The sequence below is a fragment of the Rissa tridactyla genome, chromosome 2, assembly GCF_028500815.1.
Source record: "Rissa tridactyla isolate bRisTri1 chromosome 2, bRisTri1.patW.cur.20221130, whole genome shotgun sequence".
In the NCBI taxonomy this organism is placed as follows: Eukaryota; Metazoa; Chordata; class Aves; order Charadriiformes; family Laridae; genus Rissa; species Rissa tridactyla.
Window position 1 is genome coordinate 49,989,622 of NC_071467.1, and position 13,751 is coordinate 50,003,372.

A 13,751-nucleotide genomic window follows, 5' to 3' on the forward strand; every position below is an offset into this window, starting at 1 on the left:
GGATTTCTTTATGACTTATTTTCTTTGTGTCTGTATGGCTTTCTCCTGTGATCTATAAGTCCAGCTTCCATTATTCCAGTGGGTTTATTACTATGTTTAACTTGTTTGGTGCTATACAGTAGAAACCAGTGGTGTTTCCATTATTTTTTTCTGTGATCCTAGGAGCTAGTTACCTGTAATCCAAGGGAACAAAAAGTATTATTGAAAGTAAAGACATTACCGATATGTTTGTGTGAACAGAAGAAATCTGAAACTCTGAGCTGTTTGCAGCTCTGCTATTCCAGAGTCTCTGCCTGTACGTCTAATTAACCATCTGTTTAAAGATGCTGGCCACTCCTTTCGCTGCCAGCCAAGACGTAAAATTAATTTTTCTGAAGATTTGCTTCTCATATACTTGCAATAATTGGATCTAGGCTTTATATTTTAAACAATCCAAATTACACAAAATACTTTCATTATAGCAATAGGTCAATATGTTAGTGAAGCTCAAAAGTTATGTGTGGGGTGGATGCTCAATTATCACTTTTTTTTTTAGATCCCTCAGAAGGCAGGAAATTCAGTCCTGTCAAATTGGGTTTTTTACTCTTCACTAATTATTCAAGTAAGAGCAATTGGTGTGGTGTTAGTCCAAAATACTTCCTAATCTGAAGAGAATTTTTCCACCTTTCTGTTGTGTTTCTTTTCACATTCTTTAATTAGATTTCATATAAAGAATTGTGCCCATTATAAATAAACACTAATAATAAGCTAAATGGAAATATGCCTTTTCCCCTTAATCTGTGTAAATATGTGAGACCTTTCCCTGCAGTTAGCAAAAAGCCAGTAACAAGTTTTGTTGATAATCAGATACAATATTGACTGTGTTCCCTTGTCAGAAGAATAGAGAAATATCTCATCCTGAGTGCTCAGTGCAGTAGAAATTAGTAATTTACATGTGAATAAAGGCACCGTATTATGAATGTGTCACTTAGTACTTACTGAAGCTAACTTGGTCAGTAATTCACATGCTGATTCACATCAGGCATGCAGGATTCTTTTTTTCATGCCTGAAAAAGAATACAGTTCACTGGGGAAAAATAAACAGCGTGCGTTATTTCGGTCATAAAAAAATTTTTTGAATCACTTGGTGGTAAGGACTCTCTCAGAATTCCTGTTTCGCCCTTGCAGAAGACACATTCATTTTATCCTCAGTTGGGGTATCATCATTGCTACCACTATTAGTACACACCCGTGGTTTGCAAACCAGGACTGGGTAGACTTGTCTCTTAAATCAGTCTGCCAGTCATGAACATGGCTGTGATTTCAGCTGCAAAATTTACCTCCCCTTGCTGTGCTTGGCATGTCACATCCTATGGGAAGATTACTCAGCTTGTTGTCTGAAGGCTGCTTTGTAAATAGTAGTTGTGTTCTACATGGTCACGTTCTTCTCGTAGGTCTCCATAAAACTGCACCTGCATGTTTTATGGATGCAAATTGTACCTAGGTATCAGCTTTTGGTACACACATACGGTCCTTTGCAAGCAGCAGCAATATATCTTGTGGGCAGAAAATGCTTGCGTGTACAAAACCTGCAGGTGTGGCTTTAAAGCCCATTTGACAGTTTACCCTTTGTACATGAACAAGGTGTGCTGTACCTGAGAAGGTCTGCTTAAGCTCTGCCCGAGTGATCAAGTTGATACAGTGCATCATTTATGCTTTTGGCGTTGGGGTACTTTGCAGTTCCTGGGTACTGGGTACCACCTCACTGCTGTTATTTTCCATCTCTGTTTAATTAAAAGGAAACATTTAACCGTGTTTTCAGTGACGTATGTGAGTTCAATTCTCATCATGATTTCTCCGGCTGAACTTGCTTCATCACCCCTGCCACTTTCCACTTTTGAGCACAGCCAATATCCAAGTTGGTGTAGCAAGGATGGCACGCGGAGGGAAGCACAATGGGAATTTCTAAAGTAAGCAGAAGACTCCTGCCAAAGCAGAGTGTGATGCTGTTTGTGAGGCTTGGAGCATCAGGGCGCTTCACCTGTGGGAAAGGAGGTGGCTGCAATTAGCCACAGTATGTGCAATGTACACTCTGTTGCTACTTGGCTAGCCAAAGTTAGTGGTAGGGCAGATTACAAGCTTGAGCTGCAGGTTTGGCTTTGAAGACATTAAGCATACGAGATTTTTTGTTTGTAAAAGCTTAAATGTGCTCTAATATAGTGATGGTGAATCCTTTGCAGACTGGCCTACAGAGTTGATTTTGGATTTTCGGCGAGGTGGTCTCACACAGTCTTGATTAAATAACTAGTATCAGTTCTCTCTTAAATGAATTTTCTTTTACTTCAACCCATAAATTACTGTGTCTTTTTTTTTTTCTAGTCAACCACCTTGTCAGTATGGAGGATACAGTTTGAATTTCCTGATGTTCAAAGAACATGTTCAGAGAACATAACTAAAATGTTTCTATATGTGTATTGAACTTTTCTTGTTGAGGATTGCTTGTACATCATTATAGGTTCTTCTTTTAAAGAGATCCTTAAAATATTACCCATTTAGTACTGTTTAAAAAAAAACACAAACCATTACTAAAGTTGTGTATACAGAAAGACAGGTAGACATGTTTGATATGGTTATAAACTCCCATCTTTACCTGAGAACCTTATTTCTTTATAACAATAAAAACTGAGCATTCATAATCTTTTCTTAGAACGGAGAAACAGTGGAAAGAAAAGGTTTTACGGTGCTCTAGACATCAAAAATTGACTCAAATTGCAATAAGGAAATAAGCAGCCTTATTTGGTAATATAACCTCCTTTGGCATATTTCAGTAGCATACTCATCAATGACAAACATAAAAAACTGCGTATTGTCTAATAATTCACATTCGCATATTGGAAATTGACTACTTAGATTAAATAGTCTTGTGAAACTATCCAAATCCATTTGAGAACCAAATCTGTAGCAGTGGTTGAGTTTCCCACCCCCCTGCTCTCTCCCGAATTTCTTTTGAGTAGCACAAACCTGAACCCTTGGGCGTCTTGGATTCATGTTATATTCTCAGTCGTGGATGACCTTTTACAAAGGACTTCCAATAACTACAGCTGAATTCAAGCACAAGAGTTGGTCGCAAAAGGTCATACTCTACTTATACAAAACACAGGTAAATTTGTACTCCCTGCAGCAACTTATTGTATCTGACCAATCTTAATTCAGAGCCATGCATTAGGAAAGGTTATGTTCTGGCTTTGTTTCTCTTTACCTTTCTCCTCCTAGTTTTCTTTCACTATAAATTATCCCGTTTAGAGAATTTTTTTAGTTTTCCAGGTGTTAAGGTTCTACTTCATAGGGCTCCTATTTCACCTTTTCCTTTTCCCCTTTGTTATTTACCAGTGGATTAATTGCAGATTCTCGTGCATGTAATCTTCCTTGTAAACGTGAGTGGTGTCTTTCTGTGAGTAAGTGTCATATTCTCATTGGTGAATATTTTACTTCCAAATGGAGTAATTTCAGAGAAGTTATTTGAGGCCAGTGTGCTAAGAGCACGCCTTAGAGTGGCAAATTTAGACCTTAAACAAAGAAACATGGCAGATTCAAACAAGTACAATTTATTTATGTAGGCATAACTCAGAATGAGTAGTAAATTGAAAGAATATTTGCTCTCATCACCACTAGTCACTTCCTGGCCTTATGTTCTATAGACAATTCATCTCCTTTTTATTTCTGAAATACAGAAACTGTAGACTAAGGCTTCCCATGGAGACTTTGCTGTGGGACTGTACTTTGTAATTAGTGCCAAGAAGCTGGATTTTTCCACCCCTGTTTGGGCTTGCTGCGCGCTCATCTTGCACACCACTGCTTCTGATTCACACCAGAGAAGCTTTATAGCTCAGCTGTTTGTGGTGCAGTTGTCCTAGCAGGTGAGTCAAAATAAAGTTCTGTGGACATAACCCTGTAGGAACTTGTATGCTGCTTCCCATTGGTACTGGTGCCTTCGTTTTCATATACCGTTTCCAGGGTGTTCTGATTAAGGTTATATAGGGATAGCGTGCTTCAGAGCTGGGGATAACTCCTCTTCACTACAAGTGAAAAACCAACAGCGGACCTTCTTTAGGATATGCCAGATTGGATGGTCATGACTCTGTGTGGCTTTGCCTCAACATGGTTAATCTGACTGCAAATTTCAACTGCAGTCACATTCCTCGTCTGGGTGGGGGCAACAATATGTTCTTAATATGGAAAGAAACCAAGCAAGAACCAAAACCAAAGCCAAACTACTGCAATGTTTCAGCCCTACTGTGAGTGCAATGCAAAGCTTCAGCTGTCTAAAACCATAACAGGGTATATTAAAGAGATAGCTGTATGTCCACGGCTTTATTTCTGTGTGGGATCTGAGTATGTAGATTCAAGCTCTAGTTGCTCTCCATGGACTTTTCCATCATGAACAGCTCTTACCGCACTGTTCTCAGAGTAAACGCCAGGTAGTTTTCTTTCAGTGGATAAAAATCAGGGTCAGCCATCCCTCATTTGACACATACTAAGAACCGTGATACATGAAACTGCAATGGACCAGCTGAGGGGTAGAAACAGCTTCTTTTGTGTCAAAGCCTGTTTTGTGGAAGATAACCACATAAGCAATTGAGCTCAATACCGGAGCATAGTCAAAAAGGCATTTTAACAGATTATGTGACCTATCCTCTAGATGATCATAACATAAAGCACCATACATAAATAGCAATGTGAAAGTGGAGGTTGGTGGTCCATGTGATTTCAAATAAAAAAGCAATGGCCCTTGCAGTGTGAGAACTGAGGCAGTTTCTACCTTAGGATTTGATGGTGATAGAATTTGAGGAAAAGTATCTGCTAAACCATAATTAACTGATCTTTGCCTAACTAATTGCAGATGAGTAGGAATCCACGATTTGCTCCATTCAGTTCCTTAAGAGAGCAGGGATATGAAACAGTTGTGAAGTACCTGGATAAAGGGAAAAAGCATTTCCAAGCAGTTGCATAGCAAGCTGTAAACCAGAATTGAAACAAACTATTCTTGTTGTTGGATACAGGATGAATGCCAAATAGGCATTGAAAATACGCACGACGTTCACCTGGAAACCATCCAAACCATGATATCAATATTGTGTTGATGTTAAAACCAAATACGCTGTCTGGCATGTTTCCATTATTTCTAATCTTCCATCCTTAAAGGAAAAAGGTGACAAATTTTTGCTTTTCCTTTCCCCAGATGTATAAATCACAACCTTCTAGAAGAAAACTGGCAAACAAGTCTGCCTTCTAATGCTGTTAGTGGACATCCAGGCAATTCTGTGTCATTTGAAAATATTTATCAGTGTTGATGAGGCAGAGGGCAGGTAACTTCAAATATTTAATTAACATATTCTAACATCTCCTTGCCTGAAGTACAGTTACACAATGTTAGTCAATGCAGAATTTGGTCCAGGAACAGATTTGAGTTACACCCTCCCCCTCCTTTTTACGCACAACAGAATTAATGAATGAGGGCCCTCAGTCCTATTAAGACTAATGTTTCTTTGTCAGTCCAATTTTTTTTTTCCTTTGGTGTTTCTTCTTGTTATGACTTTGTTAGGTGGAAACTGAATGGTGTATGTTAATCAACACAAGGCATTTGGCTACTTGAGCTTTCGTAAATGTTTAGTTTCCCAGGGTCCTTTGAACCTCCCAGGGAACAGTTCTGCATCCTTATTAGAGACTGACAATTAAAGGTCTGTTTTCATATCAAAAGTAATCACGAAAAATTAGCTACGGAAACCTTGGAATGCCGTGAGAGTTTCAAGTGTTTTGAGATGGCCAACTTCCCTTCATTTGCTTCAATCAGTATCAACTTGGGTTTCTTTTTATATTTCCTACTGCCAGGGCAACTTATGAGCTGGCGTTGTGACAACTGAGAAGGATTATGCAATACCGTGAAGATGTGATTAATATATTTTAGGCCACTGTAACCATATTCAGTTGCATTATTATCACAGAGGTGCAAAAGTAAGCTAAACTAGGTTTAGAAGGCAATGCTATAAATGAGCAGTTTGTTTTCGAATTCCTTGTGAGAAGGAGGAGGAAAATGCTGTGCACATCTGCAGGAGCTGTGTTGCCTACAGATCTCAGAGATTCTGCGGATAATTTATAGGAAATGTATGGTTCTGTCCTAAATATTTTAATGTTTGTGTGCCAAGTCACAGGCTTTCACAGAAGATAATCTGTTAGCGTCACACCACCTCAGTTTTAAGTCTGAAAAACAAATCTGAGTATTTCTTCCTCAGGCTGTGGTGTCATGGGAAATTGCTGCAGAAGTTTGTCACGAATAAGGGCTTTGGTTTCCTTTCGCTTCTCAGAATCCGCTCTGGTAGTTTAGGAAACCAGTGATGAGAGTGGGGCGGATCACAACCAAATAGGTCGCCTATGTGTTTATTTAGGTCTACGGAAATAAAGTAAAATCTAAAGCTGTTAGTGTTTCTGTCACAAACTAGAAAAACAAAATTAAACTGGTACTAGAATATTGAATTCCCTCTTCAGATTTCCTAGTAGTGCTGTTCCCACTAGCGGTTAAGTGAATATGGCTGTTTCAGACTATGCATATGGCTGTTTCAGAACACGGCTGAGGGGTCCCCTTTGCCCCCTCGGATTCTCTCCACTTTTCTCAGTCTGCTTGGAAACCCTCAGACACTTGGAACGGGGAGAGAGATCCGGAATTTCTGTTTGTACCCTGCCTTGCTGACATGCCACAAGTATTAGTAGGATTATCTGAAGACTTAAGCAAACAAACTTTATATTCCAAAGACTTCATTTTATTGATGTTGATGATGGTTGCTTGAAGTATAAATTAGGATTTGATTTTTGGGAGGAAAAAAAAAAGAAATCCTTTGTTGCTAGGACTTGTAGCAGTCACGTCACATAAGTTGGCAGATCTGTGTATTTAAGGGATTTTACACTCTAATTAAATGCAGTAGTAGTCTTTTGCCTTTTGAAATGAAACCTTTTTTTTTTCTTTTGCTACATACTTAGGGAACAAACATGCTGTCAAAATCCTTGATGTATCCAACTATTTGAACATAAGAAACAACATCAAGCTGTTATTTGTTCTGTTGGAGTGTACTCACGTTTCCAACCCGAATCTTTTGTACCCGGTGATCTTAATTATATTTGAGCTGGAAGTAGTTTAACATTAAAAGGAATTACAGCAGATTAATCTGTAAACCTGCACAAATATCACATTCCTTTGTATGGAGGTAAGCAGGGCATAGTGTGCATAATTATGTGTTGGTCTCTGTGTAGGTTGTGTGCATTAGGCTGAGGAGTCGGTGTTGCAGTTCCTCGTGACAGCATCAATTATGGCACGCTCTTGTGTCTCACAGTGGTCAGTTACATTAGAAAACATACATTATTGCTCTCAGTAAGGTAATCATCCTTATAATAAGAACAAGCAAGCAAAAAAAAATTGAAAACCCCAACTTGCCCTGGAAACAGGAATTAGTACACTAATTAGTGCATGAAAATACAGAGAAATCTTTTAAAGAATGTTTGCTGTAATACTTTTTTTTTATTCTAAAGTGATATAGCTTGAGGTCAACCCAAGAAGGCCATTTATCTCAACCATTGAAAACCACATAAAGGTATTATTTTACACTTTCTGCACCCGGAGAGACAGAATAAAATCACTAAAAATGAACTGAGGGAGGTCTGTTTCTCCAGTCCTGATGCAAAAACATTGTTGGAATCCAGTTGCACCAGTTTAGCCTTAGTTAGAGCGGTACGAGAGCAGAGCCTTAGCAAATAAGAATCGTAGTTTTTACTGGTAAATACATCTTTTCAATCAAAGTATCAGTGAAGCCCACTTAGGAACAGTATGCCAGATAACAGGTGGAAAAAGGAAGTTTCAGAGCAATACAGGAGAAGAACAAGCCATTCACATGCAGTCTGAATTGCAGAAGTCTCTTCCACTACACCAGCTACCTGCTGGGCAGTTTCCATGCAAATTTCCAGATGGCAGTAAAATTCCCAGTTAGTTTGATGTTCTTGCATCCATTCGTATTGCATAAGCTGCTACCTCATTGCAGTAGCTCTGGATATAACGTTGTAAATTTTGAATTTAGCATGTGTAGGTCCACCGGTAATGAAACTTCTGGCAAGTCTCAAGAATTCCCTGTATTTCATGAGAGTAACGTGGGTGTTGTCTGTGGGACTGGCCATCATGTTCTGACAGTTCTGGTTTTATCAGTGTGCCGTTGCCTCATGTCTTTTGAATTTGGAGCGCGCTCTTTAGTGTTCCTTCTTGAATCCCTCTAGTGAATGCTGTGGTCACCACAAGTGATCATGATACACCGAAACAGAAACATCGAATAGAATCATAGAAGCATCCTTCTTGAAATTGAAGGTGCCGTAAATAAAACAAAATATTAGTGATGAGTCACTGTAAGAGAATTCTCGGGATTTGTAAAAAAAAAAAAAAAAAAAAGCAGGACAAACAAAATTCTGGTTACTTTAAATGGTGAAGCCTTCTACTGCCCTACTGTTAGCCATCAGCCAGAAACTGAACCCCCTTTCAACGCTGTAGGTGTTGTCACAGCGTAACATTCTTGTGCCTTTTAAAATCCTTTATCTTTTTATGCCAAATTCTGTAGGGACATTTTTGTTTGATAGTTGCTGTTTTGGAAAGAATTTCTCTTTTTAACGTAGTAATGATCTATTAGCAGTGAGGAAGAGGGCAATATTCTATTCAGGCTAAGAAAGAAGATGTTGTTTCATGTGTTTATGTTTTTTCACTGCTTTTTGTAGCTTTTCTCCTTAAACCAAAAGTACAGTACACACCAGGACTTTGCAGGCTTCCCCATGTAATGGTGCCAATGTATTTCCACCCTAATTTGCAGCATCCCTGTTATTAAAGACCTTGGCTTCTTCTGAGCACAACTGCTGACTCTGCCAAATTCATGTAGCTGTTCTGTGATGAGGACAAGGATCATCTATCGACTAAATGGAGGACACAGTATTCAATTTGCTGGTGACCTTGAATTTGATCTCTCTTCTATCCTTAACAGCCTAGACAATCTCTGTCCTGTTTAACCTGTGTCATCATTACTGGTGTATCTTACGGACGCTTCTGCAACTGCCTTTTCCTTGATACTGTAGTATTGAAATCACCAAAAGAAAGAGCCAAGAGTGAACAAGGAAAGAACTACCATAAATTCTTCTTCACCTTTTCCTTAGCGGTGTCAGAAATGGCCACAAAGGTCTTTCCCAGACTTTCTGTTCATTTTTATATTTGTCTGAGGTAGAAACCGTAAGTTTGATTGATAACGCAATTTGCATCTCGAGGCATCACTGGAAATACAATGGCATGAAAGGCTACTCTGGCGGAGCGCACTTTTTCCCCTGGGCTGACTTTAGAAACTCATTGATGTCACTTCCTTCCTCAGTCAGCAAGTGAATTTTCACTAATTCTCAAGACCAGCTGTCCATGCTGTCAACAGAAAGTTATTAAAATTCCTTTAAAGTGAATCAAAATAGCCTAAAAACAAATGTACTGGGAAACAGGAAAGCATCAGTATTCAAAGTCCACAAACCTTTGAGCAAAATAGTGTTGATCTAACCAGAGATTTCAAACACTCTGCTTTCCTAGCAACTTGTATGTAATTAGAGAATGCTAAAAACACATACGCCTTTAATCTTCTATTGCCAACAATCTATTTGGTTAAAATATTAGTTACAAGAATAAATTCTATCTCTCCCAAAGATGAACTCCATGAACAAAGGAATACATTTTGAGAAGTCTCCCCTAAATGATAGTTGGGGAGGGGGTTAGCCAAAAAAGCATAATTTTCATATTTACCAAATAAAAACAGAACACAAGCATGCAGAAAATAATTATCATAAGAGACAATCTTATAATATAGCCTAAAGTGGTTATCTTTATCTGAATTATCTATAATGCTTTCCTTGAGAAGAGAAGTATTCTCAGGGACAAGTAGGGAATATCGTTTTCCTTAATGAATAGAGCCTTTATACTGTATTTTAACTTAAAATATTTTCACCTCATTTTAAAAATTTGATCTTGTGCCACACACATCAGTATGAAGAAATTCTGTTGAAATGGAGTATATTTCCAGTGCTGGAGGAGGCAGCCACCCGTGCTAGGTAGAAACAGGGTCCCCTGATGGTTAACAGTGATACTGACAGGTTGTAAACAGTGTCCTATCGTTATTACTTAAAAAAAACCCTCCGATGAGCACATGTAGCCTAGCTGGATAGGTACGTGTGAAATTCCTGACTTTCCCCAATACATGTGGATGATCTCCAGTAGCAAAGGGAGGGTAATTGATACCAGCTGACCTTTTGACAACTAGTGCATGGGAACAGTAAAGGAGGCAAAATTACTGTCCCTTTTGATCTAAAAGAAAATAATAGGTTTGAGGTGTCCTTGCTGCTAGGGTCCCAGATGGCTGTAGAAAAGCAATATTCTGTCTAGGCTTTGATCATATCTTCAGGAGCACACTGAAGGACACTGCAGAAGAAGGCCAGAATAAGGAATCAAGACCATAATTCAACTTGCCACTTTCTGGATGTTACCAGGATAGAATTTCTTCCTTGAGCCAGCTGGTGCCTAACCTCAGCCTTGACAGAGGCACGTAATTTTATTTTAGGGTAATGTCAGAAGCTGCTTTTCTCCTCCAATGGTCAAATCCTGAGCTGAACGCCACCAGTTTCTCACAACTTAATTAAGATGCTTCATAGCACATATTTGAAATTTGTTTACTTCACTTTGAACGTCATCATTCCTTGTGGGGTACCAGGTTAGCAAGACTGGCTACCTATCTCAACCTTCTTTTTATCACATCTTTATTAAAAGGGGCTTGTGTTTCTTTTACTTCAGGTGGATTTCCATTTTGAAGTTTCAAGTCATTTGTACATGTTAAATTCTATTTCTTAATTATAAGTTTTGATTCTTTTTTTTGCTGAATTCACTGCTTTTTGTTCTGTATGTACATGATTATAATCATTAAAATATGTACAAACTAATTATTTTCTTTCTCTTTCAGAGTCTGGAGAAAAATTGCAGCAACAGATAATTAACCAGGTATTTTGACACTCTCATACTTTTTGTTACTCAATTTTTCATGTAAAAGAACTGCAGCAATTACAAAGAGTAGAACTTCACAGGACAAGCTGATATTAACTATGTAGGCATGCCAAGGACCACCTATCAGACAACTGCCTGGCTCTGCAGATGTGTTGAATTCCCAAAAGTAGACATCAGTTGATTTAAACCTAAGATTTGCCATTTAAGCAATTTAGTGTGTCTACTTCTCAATGTGTTGATGGTGAGGACAAAGCCTAGAGGTGATTTGTTCATTGGCATCAAATTTTGCAGCATAGAATTATGCTTTTTTTAATAAAAAAAGTAATACTTCTCCTGTTTGCTAGTATACCTTTTAAAAAGTGGAAAGCTATCAATACTAAATACATGTACGGCACATGTAAGCGGTGTTTTGAATGTATTTAGGTTTTCATTTCTGCCATGCATTTTCATTGAGGCTTCAGTAAACATTGCTTGTGGAGCAATGTCTTTTCCGTCTTTATTACTGTATCAGTTAGGAATAATTATTTAGAAAAAAAAACCTTTATATATTGCAATTTAGCATTTCATCATCGGGAAAAGAATATAGGAACTATACTGAAAAACGTTTTCCCCTAACCAGAAAGACAGGAGGAAACCCAGGGTTTGCTTTCCTAAATTACATGCTCTTCCAGATTGAAAGGACTTGACTTGTACAGAAGCATTGTGTTACTTCTCATTCTCAGCTTCTTGTCCTCTTACTGAATGCTGTCATCCAGACGGCATATAAATGGGTATCTGTATTGTTCATGAGATTCATTTTGAAAAGTCACTTGAAAAGCAGTCATTAAAATGTTTGTTTGCCAGCAATCACCCTCCCTTAAGTAGTTTTCCTTCCAAGCTATAAATAGGCATAGGCGTCATAAAGTCCCTGTTATCTGTGATCTAGAAGATATCTAGATGGAGGACGAACGTACCAGGTGGACTGACCACCTAAGGCAACCTGGTTTGGGTCTTACAGCATGGCAGAGCATGGCACGGATGTCACTGTGTCACTTCCAGTGGCCTGAGCAGGCACCACTGAAGGAGTAAGCCCTTACATGTCTGGAAGCTTATGGGAAGCCTGGTTCTGAGATACCAAATAATAGCCACAGTTGTTACAACCTTCCTGTTATCTTCAGTAATTGATGGGTGAATATATTTAGCCCACGATATGGCATTACGTAAGCAAAGGAATATCTTCGCTTTTTTTTTTACATAAATGTAGAAATGTTTTGAAACTTAATGGAAGTTCTGTGTTTTGGCTGAGAGTTTGTATCCTAAAAGAAGCCAAATTAACTTTTATAAACTGAACCGCATTTGAAAATTAGCCTAAAATGCCTTGCAAAATCACTTTTGGGAGTTCTTACTGGCCAGAAGGGGGGGCAGTTGTATTTTTAAAGCACAACTGGAGGCTACGTTGACAGCGCTGTGGATGGCTGATTGGAGACCTAGTTCTGCACGTTTTCTGGGTGACAAAATCAGCTCTGTGTATGACATTGCCCTTTTCTGAGGGAGAGCATATTGTGATAAAAAGGGCATTTGTCGGAGTTGCAAAAGGTGGATTAGGTGCCATACTTTGTGTATCCAGTCTTGGTCTTGTCCTGCATGCCACTGCCTTGCCCTCCTTGAATTGCACACCTGGTCCGTCTCTGCTGTTAACTTAAGAAGATGTAATTTTTCAAGAAAATTGCATTGTCTTGATATGTGGATATCTAATAAAGCTGTAAAAAGTTGATTTGGGGACAAATGGTAGACACTTTTAAATGGATACTAGTGAAGCTAGTGATGCCCTTTGCCATACAAACCTCCTTTAGACTTCCAAGAAATGGAAGAATGTTTCAAATTAGAAACAAATTTCATTTTTCAAGTCTATAATTTATGGCATAAATGCAGAAGTGCTGCATATTTGATTTGTAGTAATATTACTTCAATAAAAAGATTTGAACTGGGGTTGATCCTAATGAAATATCTCCCATAGAAGGATCCTACTTATTTTCAATACTGAACTTGAAATTTTATATGTAGGATAAGATATTTATCTGGCTTAAGATCCTGGAGTCCCCTTTAACTCAGTGCAACAACACTAAGTTAAATTGGCTGCCAGAAATTTAAGTGAGGGAGAAGTGGCTCTGCAGAAGATGAAGGATTTTACGACTTGACAGGAGCAGGAGTGCAAAGGGGCAAAGAGCAGGAAACGTCTAGTTGAGAGGTGAATGAAACAGAGAGGGGATGGGGAAATGATAAAGCTTCTGTCCTGGTGATGTCCTGCTAGGTAAACCCCTCACTCTCTGTGGGGATTTGGGACCTCTCACATCTTGAAGACCACTGCTGCTTCTGTGTGGTTCTTAGCTCTTTCTAAAGCCTAAGCAAAGTTTGGTGAAATATGACACAGATAAAACACTAACGTAGTATCTGCTTCCAGAAACCTTTGACTACAGTTAACATCTTCACTGGCTCTTGTGCCCTTTGATCATAAGGTGTTTGCTGGTTTTCCTTGAGCACCTTTTTTGTCATTTATGTACAGAGGTATGCATGTTCATTTAACAGCAGTGGTCATCTACCACTCTGCCTGAGCAGAGACATGCAGAAATGGCATGCACTCTGCTTTTCCAATACCTATTTTTAACTACCTTGGCAACTTCAGGGTAAATCC

At 38.7% G+C, this 13,751-nt stretch overlaps 1 protein-coding gene across 7 annotated transcripts in view; it reads left to right on the plus strand.

The window, feature by feature from the left end:
- Positions 1-13,751, plus strand: part of CHST9 (carbohydrate sulfotransferase 9) — a 97,142-nt gene that overhangs the window by 64,510 nt on the left and 18,881 nt on the right. For 5 of the 7 annotated variants that reach the window (XM_054191878.1, XM_054191882.1, XM_054191879.1 and 2 more), the window contains one exon: positions 11,040-11,077. In XM_054191878.1, the coding sequence (XP_054047853.1) occupies positions 11,040-11,077 (38 nt within the window). Of the gene's footprint in view, positions 1-3,710; positions 3,897-10,226; positions 10,794-11,039; positions 11,078-13,751 lie in introns of those variants that run through there. The other 2 variants (XM_054191884.1, XM_054191883.1) reach the window with 2 other exon arrangements.